General features: G+C 42.4%; 1 protein-coding gene across 1 annotated transcript in view; it reads right to left on the bottom strand.

Annotated features, from left to right (window-relative positions):
• Positions 1–25,181, bottom strand: part of znf407 (zinc finger protein 407) — a 166,612-nt gene that overhangs the window by 71,424 nt on the left and 70,007 nt on the right. Inside the window, exon 5 of the mRNA XM_033640767.2 lies at positions 23,728–23,802. Within this exon, the coding sequence (XP_033496658.2) occupies positions 23,728–23,802 (75 nt within the window). The remainder of the gene's footprint in view (positions 1–23,727; positions 23,803–25,181) is intronic.

Genomic DNA, 25,181 nt, shown 5'->3' with positions numbered 1-25,181 from the left:
GGCAAAAGTGGAGATACGTGTTCTTCATCGGACAACGACGATATGTGAGAATGTGTGCCACACTCCGAAAAGAACATACACATAAATCTATTAACATGATAATGACAATAAAATAACGATGATGATATCATGACAACTGCAGAATCTCTATTTTTAGGGCCTTTAATTATGATACTCTATATTGTTGCACTTTGTTTCAAGAACCAGTCGTCACCCAGGTGTAAGAGAATAATAAAACCACACATCATGACAATTTTAGAAAGAGATGACGGGCTATTAATGACTAACAGGCAACTGAGCTGAGGATCTAAAGTACATTTACATCACATACAACTACTGCTAATGAAAACTGATGCACCGGCAGTGGCGGAATGTAACCAAGGACATTCACTCAAGTACTGCACTTAAGTAAAGCTTTGAGGTACTTTTACTTTACTTGAGTATTACATTTTTTTTTACTATTTTTTTACTACTTCATACTCCCACCCCTCCACTACATTTATTTTAAAAGAGTAGTTGCAAGTTACTTTGCAGACTCATATTACTAATAGAAATATAATCAACAAATCAACTGATGACATACTGATAAAGATAAAACTTCATTATTTCCTTGGTGAAATTCACAAGCTGTAGTGTGTATATAGTGAAAAGTCAGCCCCACCTTTACCAGCTGTAAAGTTAGAGTGATGTTCACATTATTCCATCAATTGTTATAATTCAATAATACCAGAGCCTATAAAATGTCCTGCATAATAAGTACTTACTTTTTGTTTTCAAGTATACACTGATGCTAATATTTTTGTACTTTTACTTAAGTAAGATTTTGACTGCACGACTTTTACCTGTAACAGCTCTACACTGTTGTATTGCTACTTTTACTTCAGTAAAAAGACCTGAATACTTCTCCCACCACTGTGTATTGGCATGTAAATATTATGCAGCAATTTGCTAGAAAAGTTGTGTGCACATTCATAAAACTTCACTGGAAGAGGTGCTGGAGACAAAACTACAATAGAAAGGTTTGTTTTAACTCGACACAGGTCTGAAGGCAAAAACCCATGTGAAGGAAAATTAGATGTAAAAAAATGATTAAATGGCTGCTGATGTCACAATGACTGAATCACATTCATATGTGCCTAATCACAAGATAAATAAAATATGTTAACATGAAGGATGATTTTGAGATGTTGCGATTACAGTTGTATCACACAGAGCTGTAATTTCTGTCACATGGGTATATTTCCTGAGGAGGAAGTTTTGTTGAGTTGAAACACAAATAAAAAAGGAGCTCTGTTATGAATGTGTCGTTATCTTTCTATTCACGTACGGATTATAAGCTTTTTTGATAGTTTTTCAGGTCTGAAATTCAAATCATCACTTTTTAGTGTTAAATTACGACACACAAGAAAAGATCGACACGCAGTCAAAAGATATCTGTTATCTTAAAGCAAGAATATACATCAAAATAAATAAAAGACGAGAGAACAAAAAAGGAGGAACCGTTAGTTTAAATTATGCCGATTATTTTTGCATTGACTGCTCCTTGGCTTTTACACACAACTGTCAAGCTCTGATCAGCAGAGGCCACAGAGGGAATAAACTGTAATTGTGAGCAAGTTCTACTTCCAGTCATTATATCTCTGCTTTTCTTTCTCCTGCATCTCACCATCTCTTCTTATTTTTCCCACTGATCACAAAGCAAGGCGACATGATTGACGCCCCGTGCAGATTTATTCAAAGACCCAGGTGGGCCTCTTGCCTGTACGTTCAGAGAGCTGCATGCTGCTGTGTCTATACTGTCACTTATTACCATATCTATACAGTGGTGTGATCCTGTCATCAGTTCAGGCATATAGGGCTACTGTCAGAACATCACAGGCCACACTGACCTTAATTGTGATAAAAAAATCCCTCAGGAGCAGTTACTGTACCTCTAACAGGGTTTGGAAAAAAAAAATAGACTGACTCCTTACCACACACTCGCCATCGCCCCCAAGTGGTGAGGTGGTGCTTGTTGAGGGGGCCAGGTTTGTGTGGTAAAGAGCAAAAATAGATGACAGAGAGATTCAAATGTTTCCTCTAACCCCTCAATTCACTGCAACAGACATAAAAATATGACTTTCACTGACACTGTCATAGCTTAGGGCTGAAGTGACACCCCGTCCTCCTCAGTTTGGCTTTATGCTGCGGAACATCACACTAATCAATTAGCGTGTGAACTTAAGGCATTTTTTTAATTGACTGGATTAATTATGTTGGCCTTTTTGGACTAACTAAGGATTCCTTCCCTGGTTTGTTCGTGTTGCTTTGGCCAGTCGGTGAGAGGAAATAATCCACCGATGCTCTCGCACTGCAACACAAAGACAGAAAGAGAGAGAGAGGCCGACTCTCGCCTCAAGCCAAACTGACACAAACAGACAACTTCAAAGTGAAGACTGTTGTTTATTTGGTGAAAGGAGGGGGGGGGGGGAGGGGGGAAAAAAAGGGAGAAAATTTATCTGATATGCAACTGTCAGGAGAGCATTTTCACATGCAAAATAGCGAGTGAGTGAGAGAGATTACCTAGAGGGAGGAACATGACAGCATTCACTAGGGTCAGGATGGATCATCATCTTCAGCCCCCTCTCCTCCCTCCCTCATCTCTCTCTTTCTCCCTCCATCGCTCTATCTTTATCTCTCTCGCTCTCTGTTTCCCGCCCTCCTTCCTTCCGTTTTCCCCTCCTCTCCCTTTCCCCTCTCATCCTGTTTTCAGACTCCATCACTCTGCACTTCGACAACCCGGCAGCTTAAATCCAGACTAAATTAGCTGAATGAAGATTAAATCATTTGGCCCTGAGCTCTCCAAGATATTGGGAGGAAGACTGAGTAAGCCTTAAATGGTGTCTGACTGGGTTCGGACCTATACATGTGTCTGAGGAGAAACTCTTCCTTCAATGGCAGTCAATTGAAACCTGATTACGGGGGGGTGTTGGGTAAAAAATGGGGAAAAGATTAAATTTCTGGGACAAGTGTTTCCTAAGTAAGGACACTGGCTTCGTTATTTTTCGTTTGCCTGCACAATGTCGACCGACGACAGGCTTGTTCCCGGGCTAAGATATCGAACCGGGCAACATCATCGCTCACGGTACTTAGGAGAAATGCTTTAGAAAAAACTGTAGTCAATGTGGTCTGCGGGTACACAAATCAGATTCCTGGATGGTGCTAGTTTAACATTCAAAGTGAACACAGACAACCATCTCCGGCCTGCTGCAGTAGATACAACGTTGGTACAAACTCTGCTGTAGAAAGAAGAGCAGAATCTCTTAGGAACAAGTCAGAGAATTATCCCAACAGCAGGGCATTTAAAGTGAAATATCTGCGGAGTTCTATCATACTGAGACCTGCAGGAGTGTACAGCCAGCATGTCACACAAAACAACAACTAAAACCTCCATGAAGAGGCCACATGTGTCTGCAGAGTGTTGTAGATGAACCTCCTCGGAGAGGACTGCTGCTGCATATGACTGCAATATAAACAACAGCACACAACAGAGATGCTGCTGCTGATTTATGTTTACCTTCAATCCCGGGAGTAAGAGGGGGAGGAGAGAGGGAAAAAAAAAAGATAATGAAATAAATAATAAAAGACCAGGCCCATCAGATAAGCTCCTGTTTATCCCGCTGTAGGGCAAATACAAATTGTCAATTTAATGAACACGGTGGACGTGATGAAAGCGGGGTGAAGGAGCCTCCTGCCTGACAAACAATCAGGAAATGTTATCTTAATATTGTTGCGCTGTTATTCAGCCCATAACTTAGGGGGTGGGGAGAGGCCATGAGGAGGAGGTGGCATGGAGGGGAGAGGGGAGTGAGGGGGGAGCAGGGAGGCACAAAGGCCAGGTCCCTCTGTGGTGGCCCTGTTATTGCCTGTTTTTATTATGAGCCATAGCTCAATAGTCCCAAACACACTTTGAAGCATACAGACCTAAATTTGAGCCTGGGAAGTGTGCACACACACACACACACACACACACATACAAGCGTGTGCACACTCCGGCACAAACCCACACACACACACACACACACACTTGCAACGTTAAATTACAAGACGTCTTTTTTTGCAAGAGAATGAAACAACATGATTCTGAACAAAACAACCCGAAATGATCTCTTTCTCTGAGTGTATGCGCATACTGGTGTGATGTCTTGTTTCCAGACTCAGTTAATTTAAAGGCTTAATAGGTTTTTACGGATATCAGACTATTAATCAAAATGTTTCAACCAAAAAACTGCAAATCAAGCGCTCCAAAAAGCTTTGCGCTGAAATTAGCAGCCACTGAAAAGTACTGGAAATCTGATTTGTGTGACATGGTTCGGTCAATGGCCCCCCAACCATCCTTTAAACGGCACTTTAAAAAGTGTCCAGATGCTTCACGGCTCAAAGTTTTTTTTTGTAAGTCTTGAATTTAAAGCGTTGCAATCTGAGCAGCCACCAAAATTAACTATTATCTCCATATTTATATATTGCCGGCACTAAATTGCGTCGGGAAGAATTACTATCAATATGAATATCTGCAACAATAACTCAGCCGCAGTGCTGAGGACAGGATGCTCTTTATCAGGCTTCTGATAGGCCTTAAATACAGCACAAGGCAGCCATATCAGAGCTTTTTCTCTCTAATATCAGGCCGCATTAGCACCTCGTAAATCAAATTACACTCCTAGAATTTCATTAGGCTCACCTGCCAGCGCTGCTGTGCTGCAGAAATATTTATGTTTTTATGCTGCGATTGTGTGCTCACAGGTACACAAAAGGAAAGGAAGGGGGGCTGAGAGGGAAAAAATGGGTGATAAACCTAATTATCTTTTAAGAATACAGAGAAAATGTGTCATAAATTGTGGCGATCCTGAGGAGAGCTGGCGTTTTCGAAGCCTGTGGGGCTGAGAGTTGGGGGACAAGTCTGCTCCGCTGTTTACCATCTTTAACCGGGGCTAGACTCCCCCAATCCAATTAGCAGCTTCCCCAAATTCGCTCTAAACAGAAATCAAACAGGATGATGTATGACGCCGATCACCGGGCCCTCAACAGCAAGCTAATCTGATAAAGCGGAAAGCAAGACTGCTAATAGTGCAAATACTTGTTCAAACTGGATCCAAATGTTATGATAGGAGTCTGTCTTTGTTATCTAATTACCTCAAAAAGAATTTTCCATTTGTTCATTTGTTGTTGCTGTTTGTTAGATTATATTATCTGCATCATAAGCATCTCTGGTAGCTTGTGCTGAATGTGAGCCGAGGCTGGGAGGGAGAGGGGGTTGAGAGAAGGTGGGCCGTGAGAAGGGGAACGCCGACATTCCCGTAATTTCTTCCCCATCTGGAAGCGGCTGGGTCTGGATGGTGGGGTGTCTGGATATGGATTTTGATTAGACACAAAGGGAAATGACTGAGCCAGTGACCGTAACGACAGCCACTTAATAAAAAGGTACAGTCTATACATCAGAGAGCATCTAGCTGTAAATCATTCGGCCCTGTAACGACGTGCATTCCCGTCCCATTACCGAGCCCCTAACAGGCCACTCATATTTACTCTCTGGGCCCCAATATCATTTTAAAATAATGAGCTTTGTCCCTTATCTAATTAACAGGGGCCTTGGTTCATTTGTTTTTTTCCCTCTTCTCTTTCTCCGACTAAATTTAGGAAGCTGGCATATTGTTTTAACATACAAATATTTAGCAAATTTGCTCCGTTGTATAACCGGTAAAAGTTATAAGGCGGTTGTGACTATTGTTGTATGTTGGTGTAATTGCTGCATGTTGCAACTGGAGGCTGTTTATCCACGATTGTGCGTGTGTGTGTGTGTGTGTATGCGTATGTGCTCCAGTGGGCAGAAGTAAAAGACCAGGTCCATTCTCTCTCTTATTACTGGAATTGTAATTCAATGATCACCTTAGATCACACGCGTGCCATAAATCAGATAGGCTTGACAGAGGATGAAAAATTGTATTAATAATGTGAAACTTATTATACAGTCCCAAATGCTCCCTTGATAAATGACATTGTTTGGGCCTGACAATGATTGCATTTAAAACATTATTTCTGTTTTCTGCTGGTGTGTATGTGTGTGTGTGTGTGTGTGTGTGTGTGTGTGTGTGTGTGTGCGTGCGTGCGTGCGCTGCTGGACACAGCGGCGGATGGTTTGCTGGGTGGGGAAGACAGAGGTGGGGTTCCCGAGCTTCATAAAATATTCAAGATGTTTCCCACCCTTCTCTCTGGAGTCAGTGGGCAGGCGATGGTCGTGGCAGTAAGGGTATAAAATCGGTGTGTATGTGTGTGTGTTTATACTTGTGTGTGTGGCTAGCACAAGTGAAATGGCCGGTGGCTCACCGCAGCGCAAACACCCAAACTCCCAAACCACAGAAATGAGCTGTGCACATCTTCAAGTCATAAAGCAGCGCACTTGCATTATTATTACGACATGTCCTAGTCAGATATTAGCAAATGTGAAGAACTGCAGAAAGCGGCTGCATAAGGCTAATCATTTATGAACGAGTCCACTATGGGGTTTTTTTCTTTTTTGAATAACTGATTTAGAGAAGAGTTTATTTTTCTTCATAACTCAATTTATATAAGAATGCTACTATAAAAAAAGTGAGTCTTGACTTGGTTTGAGCAAGAGCCAGCAGAGACATGAAACCCTTAAAGAAAAAACTGTGGAGAAAAAAAAGCATGAGATTCAATACGCTGTGTCTGCACTCTCTTTCTTTCTTTCTATGCTGTGTCGTATCAGAACGAGCTGGACGGCAGGATTTAACTACACGAGTCCAGTCTGCTTTCACTAACAACAGACGAACCTCTGAATCTGAGGGTTGTGGAGTTAGAAGCAGCAGAGAGAAAAGCGTCTGGCACGGGTCCTATTTCTTTTCACAAGGACGAACACATTAAGTTGTAGCTTTTGCTAATGCTGTCTTATTTTCAACACCCATCTATACGGATTAGGTGCCCTTGCTTAGTGCATAAGCCGTCACGAGGGGTGTAATGTCCGTGGCAAAGACTGAGCCGGCAACCGCAACGTGCCTGCCAATGCTGTTGTAAACAGCACATCAAAACTGACAAGAGTAAAATGTTAGCCTTATGTTCTGACTCACTCATTCTCTGTGTTCAAGTAACAGTAACAATAACACCAACAAGAGATGCCCCTTTGGAAACTGTAATGATCCAGCAAACAAATACTCACATCCAGTACTTGGTATGATACAAGCCAAAATCCCTGGATCAGACATCAGAAAAAGAAAATAAAAGTTACAATCTGATTTAAAAAAAAAAAAAAAAAGCTATTGACAAATATAGTAGCGAAGCCAGTATACTGTAGGGCACATGCCTCCTGGAAAAAAAAAAGCAATTGGCAAAATGTTAAGAGAGCAATATGAGTGTTTCAAGGGGCAGAATCAGTGTTGGAACGTAATGAAACACTTGTAGAGGCATCATGCAAATCTGTACAAGCAACAAGCAAAAATAAGACAAGAGTGCTGGAGCAATAAAAATTGTTGGAAGCGATGAGGATGTGTGGAAAGGGCCTCAAGGCAGCAGCACAATAAAGTCAGCAACAGAGAAAATTGTGAGAAACTTTTATGTGCTGGATGACCAACCGTCACAGCTGTCACAGGGGCCTTAAATGGGACATCCTGTGTCATTTTTAAGACTGACAACAGACTGGATAGACTCTTCCTCACTGTAAAAAAAAGAAGTGGAGCTCCAGCTGCATGGAGCTGCATATCCACCGTGACAGCAATTGAGATGAAAAAATGACAAATTCTGTGAATTGTTCTTCATAGCTTTCTACAGAAAAGAGCATCTGAATGGTTTATTAGTGATTTGTCCTGGCTTAGTAGCCTGACATCGCTAGACAAAATCACAAATGCGAATTTGTCTAGAACCTCAGTTTCAAATTCCAAGAGGGGTTGAGAATGTAGACCAAAATGCCTCTGAGCGCAACTCATTAGACCTACAGCGCAATGAAAAATGTGACAGTGCAGAGTGACAGACAAATGTAAACAGACCACAGCCTGCAGAGATGAGCTGTGATGGTGTAGCATCAATATGTCTGTGAACGAGTATTGCAATTTTTGCCATCACAATTTTAAAAAAGTGCTTCAACAGAAAGTTCCACATCAGCTGCAGCCATCCTGGTTGTTTCCAAAACATGCTTCAGCTTCTTTTTAGTTAGGTTTATGCTCGCTATAGTGTCCCTGGCATGAGGAGTGTTAGCCAAAAATGACCTCATCACATTTTTTGCACTAAGCGCAAAGGCTCCACAACTTGTTAGTCCCAGGCCCCCAAGAAGTGAGCTGAACTCTGAAGTCAAGTTGACATAGTGGCCAAACCGTGTAACTACAACTTCCGGGTCCATCACATGATGCCACTGGGTCCAAAAAATACTTTTTCCAATAGACTTATATTGGGAAAGAGACAGCTGTACATCAGTGGATACATTTTCTTTGAGCATCACAACATCCCGTTAATTTCACTATCAGGATTTAATCCATTCAGTTTGGTAACATTTGGAAAATCTAGAAGAGCTGCACGATGATGTCATTTTATGCCCACTGAAGTTAATAGAGGGCTAAACCAAAAGTTAGCCGCTAGGCCAGGGTTGTCTCTTGTGTGCCTGTTCTATGGGCCCAACAATGCAGAAGATCCAGGTAATTTTATACCCGTGATGTCAAATGTATTTGGCTTCATGCGCCACTAAGCAACTTAGATAGGAATGAATGGGGTCCAGTTTTCAACATTGTATCCAGTTTTCTTTATACATCCATGGTCAGTCACTGTCTAAACACGCCCAATACTAGACAAATGTTTGCAATTGTCTTGACCCGAGCCAGGTCAGCTGAAAATCTGTCTGAACAGGAGATGGGCCAGACACATCTGACAAATCAAATAAAACATGAACTTGTAAATTCATTTGGTTCCCAGGCTGGTGGCTGATGGTAGATTTTGAAAAGAGAAAAATCAAATAAATAAAGGCGATGCATTTGTTCTTGCATGTTTGTAACAGGCCATGGCATGAAAAATGGTAATTTGGTACTGGTACATGAACAATACAATAATATCGGCTTAAGAAAACTGGTATCAGTGCAGCTGTGGGTTCAAGGAAAGTCTAATTAAGTTCCTGGACAGTTGGAGTCAGATCTCTGCACAGGGACACTGAGACCCAGACCGGTCTCTCCCTGTAGACTTGGCTTTCCCTGGCTGGCCCTGTCCATGTCCTCTACTGTACTGTATGTGTGACCCCCCCTCCCCGCCTCCCACCCACTGATCTTATTACCCAACCCACCCCACTCTCCTTTCTCTTCTCCTCCTCCTCATCCCTGCAAATGACCATGATGGGAGGCCATTCATCTCACTCCTTCGGCCACCACAATGAAATAAATCAAGAATTTTTCCCCCAAATATAACAATATTTGTATTTGGGGTGGGGCAGACGTAATTGATGACTGCGGCCGTGCTAATTAAAAACGGCGGAGGTTTCATTAATCTTGGTCATTGGGTGGGGGGATACTAGGGTAGCTACTACAGTGTTGGTGGGATGGGGGGGGGGGGGCTCCATCGTCCTCATCACTCAGGTGATTTGGGCCATTGTCGAGCGTATTAGCACGACGAGGTTAAAGTGAAATGGCCATTAATAATCACAACAAAAGTCTATAGTATACAAAGTCAGTCTCTGTCTCCAGCCTTCTACCATGATGTAACTCCAAACAAGACAATATAGTGAACAATCACACGTGTTTACTGCCATGTCCTGGCTGGAGAAGTTAATTGCTTTTCTGACTTTGCTTTGTAGCAACTGTTGTTTTTTCCCAACTCTCCCCTGACACACACACACACACACGCACATGCACACACAATCATACACTGCTTTCGAGAATTAATTACCAGTGCCAACTTTTGCTGCTTTGCCTGTGTTTGCATAGTCAAAACTATCCAGCCACAGAGAACCTGAGTGTCACGGGCTCTTCAGAGGAAGACAAATATTAACATCAGGGTTTATGTGTATTGCACCTATGCAAGATTCTACACTACTGACATGCTAAATTCATAATCCTCACTCTCAGTATATGAACATTTCAATGAATGATCTGCTACATTTTACATACTGACATGCCTTAAAGAAGTATATCACTGGTGGAAAGATGTCTTTTCATAAAACTGGTCTGTCTGTGCAGTAGAAAGATGCAAACACTTAAAATTGGTGCTATATGGCCAGATAAAACAGAGGAAAATGGCTGTGACATTTGCTTTTGCTCAATAGGCAGAAAACCTGCAACTACCAGAATGCACTGCGCTGCAACGAACCAATAAACATACCCACTGGTGGGTGACGTAGTGTGACTTCCCTGTGGCGTCCAGCTGGTAACAAACAATCTTGTATAACAATTTAACAGAAAGCTAAAATATGTTTCTTAAAACATTTGAGGCCAGATAAAAGCAACCCAGTGACAGAATCTTGGTTTACATTTGATTACATTTTTATTATTTTTATATACTTTATTAATCCCCCTGAGGGGAAATTCAATTTTTTCACTCTTGTTGTCATTAACACACAGGTCCGAAAGACACACACACACGCACAAACAAGACCTATACATGCACAAAGTGGAAAGATGTCAGAGTGAGGGGGCTGCCTTGGTCCCTGAGCAGTTGGGGGGTTTGGTGCCTTGCTCAAGGGCACCTCAGCAGTGCCCAGGAGGTGAACTGGCACCTCTCCAGCCACCAGTGCACGCTCCATATTTGGTCCGGATGGGGACTTGAACAGGCGACCCTCCGGTTCCCAACCCAAGTCACTGAGATACTGCCGCCCCAGTTTGATCTGAGATTTTTTCAGCCTCTGTTGTTACAGTACAGGAAACAATAGGGTGCCCACTTCCTGTTAACAAACTCTCACTATTACAGCTAAACAGTGCACTAAAATGTGTTTCTGAATACATTTAAGGAAAGAAAAAGGCAATAGTGAAAGAATCTTGGTTTGTATTTGATCAGTTTGTATTTGTTTACTTGAAAGTTCATGTGTTATTTTGGGGTGAGGACAGGAGACATGGCAGAGTTCATCTCTCAAGAAACTAAAACTTCTCTAATATGACATTTTGGTTCTGAAGCAGACGAAATGTGTTACCTCTCTGGCTGCAGGCGCCATTTTGAACAGAACTTTCAACGGACGGATGTCACTCACCTTAAAAACGCTGATTCATGAAGTTGGTCTGATCTGGAGTGCAAAGCTGATATTTACATGGTTTGTTTGCATGACTTGACAGAGGTGCATATTTAATGTCGTCACTGTGGACAGAGAACTCAGAACACTGTTACGCAGTGCTACATGATAGTCAGACACAAGTTTTCTGTTGGGACATGGTGTCATCATGTTCCACTCAGGACCAGCTGCTGAGTCAAGTGGGACACCTGGTAAAATTAGGTATCCCGATCCAGTCCGGTGTTTGGCATAATGTCAAACTGGTTTTAAAATGTTCACACCAGCCCAAACCTCCGTTGAAGCCTAGGTGTTTAAAATACATCTCCATGACTCTGCTCTGACCAACAGAGTAGAACCACACAGAGCTGTGATGAACCAAATGGCATCTAGCAAATAAGTCACACCTGAGCATGTACTTAACAGAAAAGACAGGAACAGACCATAGAGTTGATAAAACAGAATCATATTGTTACTGTTGTGCCATTACAGCGCAGACAATTTACTAAGTAGCACCTATGAACGGCGCAGATGGATATCATCATCACTCCGTAATGGCTTCTACATGTTAATTCACAACTTTAGCTTCTCCACCACGACTCTGCCACAGAATAATGGCTAGCCTGCATCTGGTACAGGCAGTGTAGGGCAGTGTATGAAGCATAGAGAGAAACAGAGAGAGAGACAAAGATGAGGAGAGAATTAAACAGAGAGAGAGAGAGAGAGAGAGAGAGAGAGAGAGAGAGAGAGAGAGAGAGGAAGAGATGGGTGGGTGGGGTGGAAGCAGTAGCATATGGTGCCACGCTGCCATAAACAAGCTTTATGAAAAGACCGGGGACGTTTATTTAATCATGGAATACCTGAGGAATCGCAATGAGACACACACTTTGTCCCATTATTGTTAGCCCATAAATTTAACTGCTTTACCAGAACGACGAGGAACCTGATACAGCCGCCGAAGACAACGCGGGGAAGCAGGTGAATTTATGTATGTGTGTGTTTGTGAAGTGCACTGTTTCGTGGCTACGGTAAAGAGTGTGTATGTGTATGGTGTTACAGATGAACAGCCATAACTGCTACACACTGATATCTGTGTATCTGCAAACACAGAGCAGTACACTCTGGAAAGTATATGGTAGAGAATGCACAGATACAGATGTGTCCTCTGTATCCTTTGTATTACTCAGTTCCTCTAATTTTATTCTTCTAGCTGTTTGCTTGCATAAACATGCATGATTCCACCTGTTGTCACACTCATTTTCTAAAAAGTCATCTCCCACAACCTATGTAAAGAATTCAAACATTCATTAGTGTTTCGACCTCCCAGGTCAGACAAAAAAACACCAGAAGGTAACAAGATTGGTCTAAAGGCCCCCTGAGGAAATGTATTTCTCATTTGTATTGAACTGAAACAGCAGTGGACATCCAAATAAAGCTCGGCACTGCAGTCAGGTCATTTCAACATCACGTGCACGCTTTCAAATGCACAAACACAACTGTGCACAAATATCAGTATGTTTGCCACACACAGGAGTATGCAACGCACAAATACACACACTTGAAAGTTCACAATTTCAGTCCAAAGAGCTGTTCTTGCAAACACAAAAACAATTGGACTGCACATGCAATTGTGTGTCTGTGAGCATACACCCACACACACACGCACACACTCACAGCTCTGGGTCAGGGGGACAGCGGTAGCTCAGAGCCAGCTGTGACCTGCCGGTCCAGGTGCTCAGGAAAACCGCTGTTAACGGCCACGATTGATGATCTAATCAAACTGTCACCACGGCGATCCGCTGCGGGGGGAGGGGAGGTTGGGATGGCGTGGGTGTGTGGGAGTGGGGTAAGAGCAGGTGGGGGGGAATATCCAGGAGGCCTTGTGCATGCTTACCGTTAGCTCAAATTGAGAGTGACAGTCTCAATAGTGAAAAGGCCCCTTTTTTCCCCTTCTAAGTAATGGAGGAAACAACTCCAGCGGTCTTCCGGAGGATGTCACATAATCAAGGGAGCCCCCCCGCCCAACACCGCCAGCCGCCCATCCTTTCTGTAACGTCTGAGCTCAAGCAGAGTGTGTGTGTGTGTGTGTGTGTGTGTGTGTGTGTGTGTATGGGGTGGGGGGGGGGGTGGGGGGAGGGGCGTCGGACAAAGGGAGATGATGTGGTACAGTGCGGGACCTGTGGCCCAGACAGGATGAGCTCTGCATTGTTTGGCACTAAACACACACATCCACACAAAGTGCTCCAGGAATCAGGTAGATGACAGGCCTCATGGTCCCCCAGTGTACTGCATAAGTTCTACTCCTACTGCTCTGTAAGGGGGTGTTCTTACTATTGATTTAGCAGTGAGTTATAGAACTATCTCCACTGAGGAGAATATGGTGAAAGAAGTGACACCTACAATTCCAATGGTCATTATTTTTTTACATTCTCTAAATGGAGTAATTTTCAGTGAATTATACTGCAGTGAAGCAAGACTGTTCCTCACTTAGCTGGAGACTCCATGGAGGCCCCTAAAGGACCCCTACAGCCTGCTCAGGACTGTCCACTGTGAGGGCCCCAGACCCCACTTTAGGAACCGCTGTCCTTAACTACAATAGATAAGCCTTATATGCTGTCCAACATATGAAACCATACAATCACAGCCCACACAAGCACATCAGATACAAGAGGATAAATAAATGCTTGTTGTACATCACGTTTAGCTGTTACGTTTTGCATTAAGCATCAAAGGAAGTGGTTTACAGTAGTGAGTTTGGAGAATGAGCAGGTTTCCTTGAGGGGGCACTAGGAGGACCCCAGGAAAATGAGGAATAGTTTAATTTCACAACCATTTATTTTACCAAAAACTACCCAAATTACAGAAAAGAGTTAGGAGTGACAGTGCAAAAGTTTCGCTCAAACCTTCTCACATACAGCAAACTTTCTTTGGTCTATGTAAGGAGATGAAATTTATAAGATTTAACAGATTTATTTATTATGAATCTTAGCTGTGGCTTAGAGAGCAAGTGTCCCTTAGACTTGCATTTTATAATATTAGATTTTTTTGTCTAATGATAATTTGTCTCATGTCTGATCCCTCTAACGTTAACTCTCTTTTATTTGTTTCAATAACTATTTATTTTAAAAGGTAATCTAAAAAATAGGAATGTTCAGTGGAGATTTTCTGGAATGAGTGAGTATTATGTTACAATGTTTATCTATGAAAAAAAATATATATGGTGTGAAAGTGTATACTTATTGGTTATTTGTGCTATTTGTTTCAGAATATGGCCCTTAAAGACTGGCAGAAACAATTGGAGAAAAAAAGAGATAACAACATCTCAATCTTTCTAGAGTTCAACCACATATTAGCAATACAGTGTAGCCACATGGGAAAATATGATAATATTTCTCCAGTCCAAACAACATAAAACAAATGAAGCTGTTCTATATTTAGCTGAAAAGAGAAAAGTTCAGGAAGTTGTCCAACTTAATAGTGGCCTTGTTGATCGCTGCCTGTTCTGCGTTTGTGTTAATCACCTTCCCCAGGATATATCCACGACTGCCGCTTGCCCGTCCAGCTCGCATTAATTTAATCGCTGCTCAGCTAATTCATTGATTAATTGCCTCATTAGTGATGCCTGGCAACATCCATTTCTGCCATGACAGTCTGATGTTTCAATAGAAAAGAAAAACAGGCTGGCAACAGCCCAGTTTTTCCACAGTCCCACTGTGCATAATGTCCAACCACTGTCAACAGTTAGCCGCACAATTGTGTCGCTGTATAACCGCCTGGTTTTGTGCCACGGGATGTGGAATGAATATGAAGGTGAACTGTGCACATTCTCCGTTCTTGTCTGGTTGAGTAATGTCACTTGGGTTTCAGCGCTGGGTGACATCATTCTACAGGAAAGAAAAACTTCAAAAGCTGGAGGGACCGTTGGAGCTGCACTACCGAGATGAGGTAGATGCTGTTATGAAAAGACAAACTACGACTGCGGATTTATTCCACAAGTCAAGGTCATGTTGCTCTGACATGACGAGTGGCTTCCAACTCTGGGACGGGCTGTCGACTGCTAACTAACATTATTATTAGTAATAGGAGCTGATAGGACCCTGCTGCACCCTGCAACAAGGAGCTGGATGTTAGAGCGAGCAACAACAATACATCGACAGGAGTGCTGATGTGACATCACTGGCCAAACGACATGACCTCTGACCTGTCGTCTCCGAGACACAGGCCCAGATTTATAATTGGCATTTTGTCACAGTTGCTGCTCCCAGGCTGTGGTACTACTGTGCTTTAACTAATGATGAGTTCGACCACAGAGGTAGAGATTTTAGCATTAAAGTGTGTCAGCTTTTCAGAGAACCAACATGCTTCCCTCACACCCCCCACCCACCCACAAACACACACTCCCACAATTCTGCACCATATGCCCATGACAAGTGCATAAAAATCGCTCCCAAGCGATAGCACAGGCCAACCCATAAAAACTTAATGCACCTAATTTTCCAGTAATCAAACTTTTATAGACTGCAATGGCTTTTAAACTAACAAATTTTAATTATCGCTTAATTTTAACAGCAATATTAACGCGATCCCTCATTCTGCGAGTGTTCATTCTCCATGAAATATTGAGTAGGGTAAACAGCGAGGCGCTGTCTGCTGGCTCCTGTTCAAACAAGGAGCCAGCAAACACAAAGGTGAGCTAGGGGTCGCTGAGGCCTTGCCAGTACCATGCCGGGACTACGTGAGCTACACAGACCTCTGGGAAACGGGGCTTCATGAGTGCAAGCACACAGAATGAGTCTGCTGATGTTGCACTAAGATTACTGCATTAAGAAACGGCATTGATTACTGGAGTATGTTGGTCAGTGTTGTAGTGGTCCTACTTTAGTGCCAGACATTAGTTTATTTCATGTTGCTACAGTAAGTTTGATTTTACATTAATTTGAGCTTTTTTGTGGATAAAAACAAGAACAAATGATTTCCTTTTATTTTCCTCCAGAATTTAAGGATATTTCAGTATCCCACAGTGAGTCCAAATATCCTCAGCTACTTTCAAGTTAATATTTTCCTCCTGCCTTTTCTGTGCTGCTAATCACATCCCTGCTTACAGTACCAGAAGAACGGGATGTTATTGACTGCTGCCCTTGGGTGGCTAAAAACTAGGCCTTACCACCCAACACCAAGCCAGAGAGACAAAGTGCTGACACAGGCAGATAAGGGAAGGAAGAAAGAGAAAGATTAAAGAGCAGATTCATTATCAATAATTAAGGGAAAGGATTTATTCTAATGAATTAGGGGTTGTCTTTATCTACTCTTTATCTCCCTATCACACTGCTAACTCTCTCTCTTTTCCTCCCTCACACATACACACGCATGCCCTGCACACACACTGGCTCGTGGTTTTGTGTGACTTGACCCCTGCCTGCTCCGTGTGGTCCATATTGCCACCATGCTGGCTCCAGGCAGGGCTCTTCCGCCCCTGCTCCACCCGTCAAGCCTGGATGGTCCCGGCCCTCGGTGCCGGGGCAATATGGCCGCGCTGCACGGCATGCTGGGACGCGGCTGCGAGCCCAGAGCCCGGCGCTGCAAAGCCAGATGCCCACTCAGCCGAGCTCGGCCCCTGGCACAGCAATGTAACCCACCGCAGTAATGTATATATCAATTCTGCCGTGTGAACATACAGAAATAAAGGTGATACATTATGTAAACCTGTGTTTGACTAGAATATGGGTTTACTGATGTGTCAGGTCCATTTTTTAAAATCAAAATATCATATCATTGTTGTCTATGTATATTAACTGCAGAATGTCTCTACCCTGAGAAAAAAGAATTCAAGAAACACCGGTTACAAATAAGAAAATTGACAATTTTAAAGTCACAAATAAAGATGCAAAATATTTACATAAAGCACATATGGCAGTTTCTATCCAAAATCCCTATCTCCTTCAAAAACTGGTCATTTTCTACAATCTTCTCACTGCAGTCACGTAATAACGGATGCTCTGAATATCCCTGTCTTCATTTTGTGAGTCATCACACCTGCGCTGCATGCATCATGCTAGCTATTTCTGGATCTGAATTCATGCCTTTTCACCTGGTTTTCTGTTTTCTTCCGAGGGATTTTAGCGCCCGCTTACTTGGCTCAGACATACAGTAATACTGTAGAGAGAGAGAAAAAAAGGCAACTGCACTAGAGCAAAACTGTGAGCAGATTTTAGCAATTAGACATCTCCAAAACACTGAAAACATTCTCTCCAGCTGCTTGTATCATGCCTTTTCTCCCGCCCCCCCTACTTAAACAAATATATCTTTCTTCTGAGTTGTCAGCACTCCTGTTTCGAGAGTGATGAGTGTATTAGTTCAAGGAGTTTATTATTACAAGCGTGAAAATGGCAGGCGTTTTAACAATTACCTATGAAAACAGGTATGTGAGACAGGTCAGTTGTCTTTTGGCACCCTGTTTTTTAAAGAACTAATTACAAGCAATTGAGGCAAGGTCGCTGCTGTCACTCATGCTCTCAGGCCACTCCCTTGTTACTGAAGTGTTGGTTTAGGTGCCGGCAGACCCGCTGTAACATCAGGGAACACACACACACACACAGTTAGAGGCACACCAAGGTTAAAATGATAAACTAAAAGAAAACTGAAGATTAAAGTAGTGAAGTAAAAATCGAAATATGTGGTGAAATATGCAGATTTTTTCGGATGATCATGAAGGCAGAGAATTAATTTTACAATACACACATGCTGGCATACACAATTTTATAGAAGTCAGTTTTAGTCACATGAAAAAGTGTTACTCAAAAGAAGTGATACACTATTTCATGTCCCTCCTTAGGGACAGCTATTCTTTGCTGTAATTAACAGCACACATTCAAACTGATGGTTGTATCCTCTTTTTGTTTTACAGTCAAGATAACTCTATTGTTCTCCTGTGAATGAGCAGGAAAAAGCATTCTTGATGTGCAACGCTCAATCACAATCAATAAAATCAAACTAGTGGGAGTACTTTTACACGTTCTGGAGGACTATACAACTATTTTCCCACAAGGCTCACACCGCACATCTATTAACTAAACAAGGGAGATTATATATTCAGATGAAAATGTACCGAGGAACAGAGATAATTCGGCTCAGTGTGACGATACAAGTGGGTGATAACAAAAGTGACAACTTCTTATTATAATTCTGAGCTATAATGCAAAAATGTTACAGTAAAAATCTTTTGAGATCACCGTGAGCTGTTACAATCAGACACCATGGAGCTAGGTTTGTGTAAACTTATGAGAACATGTGAGTACACAGCTTTGAGAGAGCGCACACATGCAGGCAGACAAAAGGACAAAAAGCCCTCGTCTCCGCTCACTGCCTGCAGTGAGGAGTGGTGGTGTGACTGAGACGAAGACCCAGTTGTGTCACTTTATAACAGTTCAGCTCTCTCCCTCTCTCTCTCTCACCCTGAACCTGTCAGATAGTTGGAGTCTGTCATCTCACCCATCCTCCCCTCCGATTCCTCTTCCTCCTCTTCCCCACTGGGGTTAGACCGATATGTGGGGCTAATATTAGCCTTGTTGACCACCACTGCCTACAACACTCATTAGTGGGGACTGATTGTAATGTGACACTGTGACTGGGCGACATAAAGGGTATGTACAAAACAGATTTTTCACATATGAACAAAATAAAGAAATTGTGTGTTTTTACCATGGCCTTGCCATGCTTGTATGGCTCCCTAAAAACATGCATGGTGAGCTGAAAGTAGGCTCCATGTGACAAGAAAATTTGCAGGTTTGAAACCAAAAGGAAGTGCTTTATTTGGCTTTGATCGCTGCAGAGTGTATAGGCCAGCCAGCTGATGTCTTTGTACAGCCATGTTTTCAGCTAACCCAGCATACCGGTGTCTTTGGCGTTACTTTAAAGGATACTGTACGTTATTCTTTTAGGAATTACCTACTGGGTGTTGGGCAAAGGCTTCTCACTGCCCCTTACTTAGGGAAGGTCAAATGGGGACAAGTCCCCCATGTGGATCAATAAAGTTTAGGCGGATCAACCAAAACAGGATACTGACACTAAAAATCATCAGCACTTTCAGCTTTTTAAAATCAGTGGGACTCTATCCTCTTCACAGATACCCACCCAAAATATCCTGGCGTTTAAGGCCCCAGACGGATTTGGCTAAGTGGAGCCTGGCGTCACCTACGGCTAGTCAGGTCTCTTCCTCCTCCTGCTCCTCCTCCTCTCTTCCTTTGACTAACAGATCTCCCCAGTGTTCTAAAAATACCAGGTGAACAGGGCCGTAGCGATGGTGATGAAACTGCCTCTCTGACACTGTCCCACTGCAATCCATCTCTCCACCGCCTGCCAGCCAGCATATGTTTGCAATTGGCTCCCCCCAGCAACCCCCATTGCCTCTCAACACCAACCCCCCCCTCACTGGTCCCCAGTTGCCGGTTCAAATACCCCCCTACACACACACACACACACACACACACACACACACACACATTTCCCCATCCTTTCCCTCTCCCTGTCTCTCCTTCTCCCTCAGCTACTGTCCTAGTCTCCAGGTCTGGGCTTTCAAAACCGGTGCAGTTATCAATCATTGAGCCAGCACTGTCATGTCGAACCAAACCACTCATACACACACAGACACGTACTTCCTCTCTTTCTCCATTTCTTTCCTTCCTTCTTTCTTTCATCTCCCCTCTCTGCCTGCCTGTCTCTTTGTCATCCCACCTCACTTTCTCTCTTTCCACCTTCTCTTTCTTTTTCCCCTCCTCCGTCCTCTGCCTCCTCTCTTACACTTGCCCAAATTTGTTCCACTTAATAAGCCCTCCCCAATGACCTTGTGCTAATTAAGCTGCACTGTGTTGGAAATATGATGGTTAATTAATGATGAGATAAATTCTGTCTGCAGGACTGTCAGAAAAATGATGACACCGTGTTTTACAGGTTTAAATAGAACAAACCTTGTGGCTGTCCTCCCTCTAAGTGCGTATGCAATGGAGTGTGTGTGTGTGTGTGTGTGTGTGTGTGTGTGTGTGTGTGTGTGCGTGTGTGTGTGCGCACAGTAGGCATGTGTTTAAGTGTGCATGAATGAGCGCAATAAAAAGAATGAGAGAAAACAAGAGATGGAAGAATGATCTTTTGATGACGAGTGAGAGCTTACAGTTTGTGTGTTTATGCGTAACTGTATGCAAGTTTACATGGGTGTGTGTTAACACAGTACTTCTGTGTGTTTGTCTGTCTGTGTGTGTGTGTGTGTGTGTTTGATGTAATGATGCTGTGTGGCATAATACTTAATGGCTGAGCAAAGTGTCTGAGACGTTTTATGGCATAAACACACACCAGGTTAACGCAACACACAAAGACAGTGCAACTTAATTCATGCCCAGTATCCTTGCGTGTGAAAGTGTGTGTATGTCCTTGATGACCTTGGCAGTGTTGCCACCTTCTATCACAAAAGCAGTGAGCACAAAAGGTCTTTGTGAACAAAAGTGTGATACACATGGGGTTTTTTTTATGTCTTTTTACCAGCTAGACAATTAAAGCCAAACGGCATCCTAGTTATTTTCAAAACTATAGGTTGTTTCAACTAAAATCAGTGCTTTCACTAGCTTTGGCTAAAATGTCACATCTCAGATGTGCTGCATTTCCAAATTAGCAAAGATCAACTTGTGTGGGAATTAGAAATAGAGACTAACTCTTCTGTTTGGGCACTGTGCTTTCTAGCATTGCCCCATTTACTACAGTGGGAGAATCAAACTGTGTGCAATTTATCTGACAATAAAAGTGCAAATGTTTGGGGTTGATTGTGGTCAGCGATTGCCTCCTCTGACAGACTGGTAGCTTGTGTTAATGTGGAGGTTTTTCTCAAAACACTAGTGTGAAATGTATCTGGCTGTGTAACCTTCACTGGCCTTCCTCTCTAGAATTGTAATCAGATCATACACATCAAATCTGAAAGATGTGCCAAAGTTAAATTGGAATTAGGGCCACAAAGCCTTTGCAGAGCAGCCCAGCTAGCAAGGAATCGGCAGCACGCTGCAGGCAGACCCTGGCATTTAGCATATTGTTGACTGGGCCGCAGAATGTAAGGCCAGCCTTACAAACATAAAAGGCCGTGAGTGAGTGATAAAGTTACACCACTGGTCAGAATGACTAATGTTGTGAGATCTGGAGTTTCCGCATTGGCTGTTGCTCTTTCCAAATAAACAGGCGCTGAGAGCCATGGCGACCTACTGCAGACCTCCTGTTTGTTTTTGTTAACTAAAAAACACTTCCCTCAGTTGAAACCCAACGGCAAGCCCTAGGGCTGAAAAATACAACTGCAGTTCCTGAAACGTGCACTTGAGGCTGGCTCCAGAAGCCAGTCAATCCCCACAGACACCCATGTTAAAATGCTCAACTGTCATTAGCAATAAACATATTTACAGCCTGACAACTGTACAGGGAGTGAATTTTTATATTGCTCACCAGTTTATATTTCATTAATGCTTAAAGTTACATATAATTGAGGGCGGGCTGCACTGAGTGCCGGCTGTCTACCAATAGTGTCCTCGACTGTTCAGTCAGATCCACCCCTCGCTCCTCCACAGAGCCAGCTTCTTGCCAAGATGGTGACGGCTGAAATGCTAACCTCACGTCCACAAATTAATGGTTAACTTCACAGTAACTATTATCTTCACAGCCTATGTTGGAAAGCTTTACTTTACTTTTATTTCACAGATAAAAAGCAATAACTAATAATAAAGCCCCCACAAAAAAGCATTTGAAGTCTTCTGTGTGATTTCCTCAAGCTTCATATGAGTAGAAGCAAACTCCGCTAGCCACTAGGCTAATTTATGCAGTGGGAAATGTCAGAGGTCTATGCTAATAATGTTAGCATGTTGTATATGTAGGGAAAATGTGTCTCGTATAAGACACCTGGTATGTTGGTGAACCTTGTGCAATGTATAATGTCATGGGTCACTCAGCTCCAAAAACCAGAACCTTTCTGCTATGTGAGCCTGTCTAGGTGTATTGTTCTTCATTTTAACATGTATTTATATACATTTTTGCGTGGACCGCACCATCAAGGCCAGCACTGTAATTAAAAGTCTGTGACTGAGCAAGTGCCTCCACTTCCTGTTTCAAATTAAAAGCCATAGTTTAATGACCGGCCATATACTAGGTTTTGACCTAATCCTGTGTGAGCACAGCCCAGTAAGTGTAGTCTGGGGGATTTGCAGGTGAAACAAAACTATTTAAATGGCATTCATTGACCATTCTTTTAACACGAAAGTTGGCAGAAGTAATTACAATGTTACAACTGTGCGAGTTTACAAATGAGATGTTACCGCAGTCATGGCAGCTTGTACACTTCCACCTTCAACCTTCATCTGTCAGTGGAAACCACCAATACCTGAGGTAATGGCAGTTGGCCTGGCATTATCTGTTGTGTTCAAACAGTAAGTTACATAAATGTTGTTAACCAATGGCAAAAAAAAATGTGGTTGCACTGGGTTGGTCACAGATGTGAACATATGTAACTGTGAGTAAGGAGTATCAGCTATACTTGGACAAATAAAGGTTTCAATAACAAAAAAAATATGTGGATCAAACGGATACTTGAAGCAGTTGAGGATATGAGGATTTGTTTCCATCTAATCCAGATGAACAGCTGACAGTAGGAATTTAGTTGATAATGTCAGAGAGATGGAGAGGCATCTGGTCGGGTTGCTTACTTCCATATCTGAAGCCACTTGTCATATCTAATACCACACGTTGTCAAAAGTATCAATTTGGTTGTGGAGTAATGAAAAAGTGGGTCTGTTTCTATTTTAGCAGCTCGCTTGACAGATTGAGAGGTGTTTAACGTCTCGTTTTGGCTTGTCAGAGTAGGGGGGCGGGGGGGGCTTCACAACTTCATCTCCTCATCTTTCTTTTTCACACACATACACAACGCACATACACTGACAGCAGGGCTCTGCTTCTGATAGACAGGGCCAAGCGGGAGACATTGCACATACACAGAAACACACACTCGCATACGCAGACAAAAATGGTAAAAGAAACATCATTCATCCTTAATTCAAGAGGGAGAGCTGAAAGTAAGATGAGGAAGGGAGCCAGATAAAGTTTGACAGAATAAAGGGATGTAAGCAAGAGACCGAGACAGACAAGATGAGTGAAAGCCATTTAACTCATTAGGGAACGGAGGATCTCAAGTTATATTTAACTTGAAATTTACTCTAACTAGTGGGGACTTTTTGCTTAAAAGCTTGCAGACCTCCATAGGGGTTGAAGGAGTCATCCACCAAAATCTAGAATTAATTGCCAGCAGTATCTCTCATATTAAGACTCCTGAAAACAAGCTAAAATACTTGACAGTCAGGATCTAGGATAGGGAATCATATCTGAATCAAATTCTGTCTGTCATGAATGTAAATGTGCTAGAATTGATTTTGACTTTGACTGAAAAGGAGATGATGATGTGCAGTGCTGGATGTGGTTGCAAGTGTTTAATGTACCTTTCTTTGCGTTGTCCGACTCCATGTTTTCCCAGCAGGTGGGTGCTGAGGTGTTTCTTCATCACGAAAGCCCATCTACAAAACACACACACACACAGAACATGGGTTAATGTACATAGTAGTATACACAAGGGAGTTTGTCCAGTATGGGTTCATTTCAATTGCTGTTTATTTCAAGAAAATCTGTAAAGCAGTCATTACAGTACATATGTAGGGTTGGGAATTGGTATTCTATACATTTAAGGTATCCACTCAAACAAGCTCAAACAAAACTTACATTTGATTGCCTTTATATCAAGATCTAAATTTAAAATAAAAAGTCTTCATAAGGTTTTGCTTGCCCCCAATCATGCAAAGTGTTCTTCGATGTGATGCAACATGTGATTGGCCCACCACCGCAGCAGCTACAACCCATACAGTTTGCAATGTGGTGAAATAGAGCAGCGTATTTGACAGAGTTGGCAGTTTACTGTGTCAAGACACCACCAAAACGTTCCAAAGTATGGTACAATTCCAAAGTGGACACCCAAGATTTGTATCACCAATTCAGTATCTTACCAAATTTCTGCCCTTTCTCCCCTGAGTTATAGCGTTGAATAATGTCCAGAAAAGTGTTTTTGCAAAAAAATTTGATGTCATAGTGAATATAAAATGTCATCACTTCATCATTTTATTCTGTTAGACACGTCAAGACGCCGCCACAATGTTCCAAAGTATGGCACAGCTCCAAAGCAGACACCCGAGATTAGTGTCACCAATCACTATCTAACGATGTCACAGTGAAGTTGACCTTTGACTTTTTGGATGTAAAATTTCATCACTTCATCTTTTTATTCTGTCAGATACTTGTGAAATTTTGTCATGACTAACATATGAATTCTTGAGTAATGCCAAAAAGGTGTTCTGTGAAGTCAAAGTGACCTGAAGTGTGTGTCAAATTTTTAAGAAATCACCTCATGGCGTTTTTGACATACAGGCTGGATGGACTCATGGACAACACGTAAACATTATGCCTCTGGCCCATACTGTCCCCATGAGGAGGCATAAAATAGTATCAATAGAAGTACTCTATTGGTATTGATAGCCTCTTTTTAAGGGTACTGGTACTGTAATTCTTTGAACTATACCCAGCCTTATACATGCCTGACAAATACTTCCTAGGATTTTAAGACAGCTTCTGCAATCATGTATTCTCAAATCAATGAACTACCATTCCTAAAGTAAGACTCAAGCTGCACCTTCTCCATTTGTCACTGTTTCCAACAAGAAGCTATAAAGCAGAGAAGATGTTGTGTCTTCGTTTTGGTTGTCCCTTTATTTCTATGCTGCTCGTCCTTCTTTTTCTCCCCGATAGACACTCTCACAATTGCATGAGAAAACAAACCCATCCTTCTCCAACATTCCAAGATTTTTCCCAGGAACAGACCCCATCTGACATTGAGTTTTAAATATAA

Source organism: Epinephelus lanceolatus, chromosome 10 (assembly GCF_041903045.1).
Source record: "Epinephelus lanceolatus isolate andai-2023 chromosome 10, ASM4190304v1, whole genome shotgun sequence".
NCBI lineage: Eukaryota > Metazoa > Chordata > Actinopteri > Perciformes > Serranidae > Epinephelus > Epinephelus lanceolatus.
Note: the sequence above shows the minus strand (reverse complement) of the source record. Positions and strands in the feature narration are given on the sequence as shown.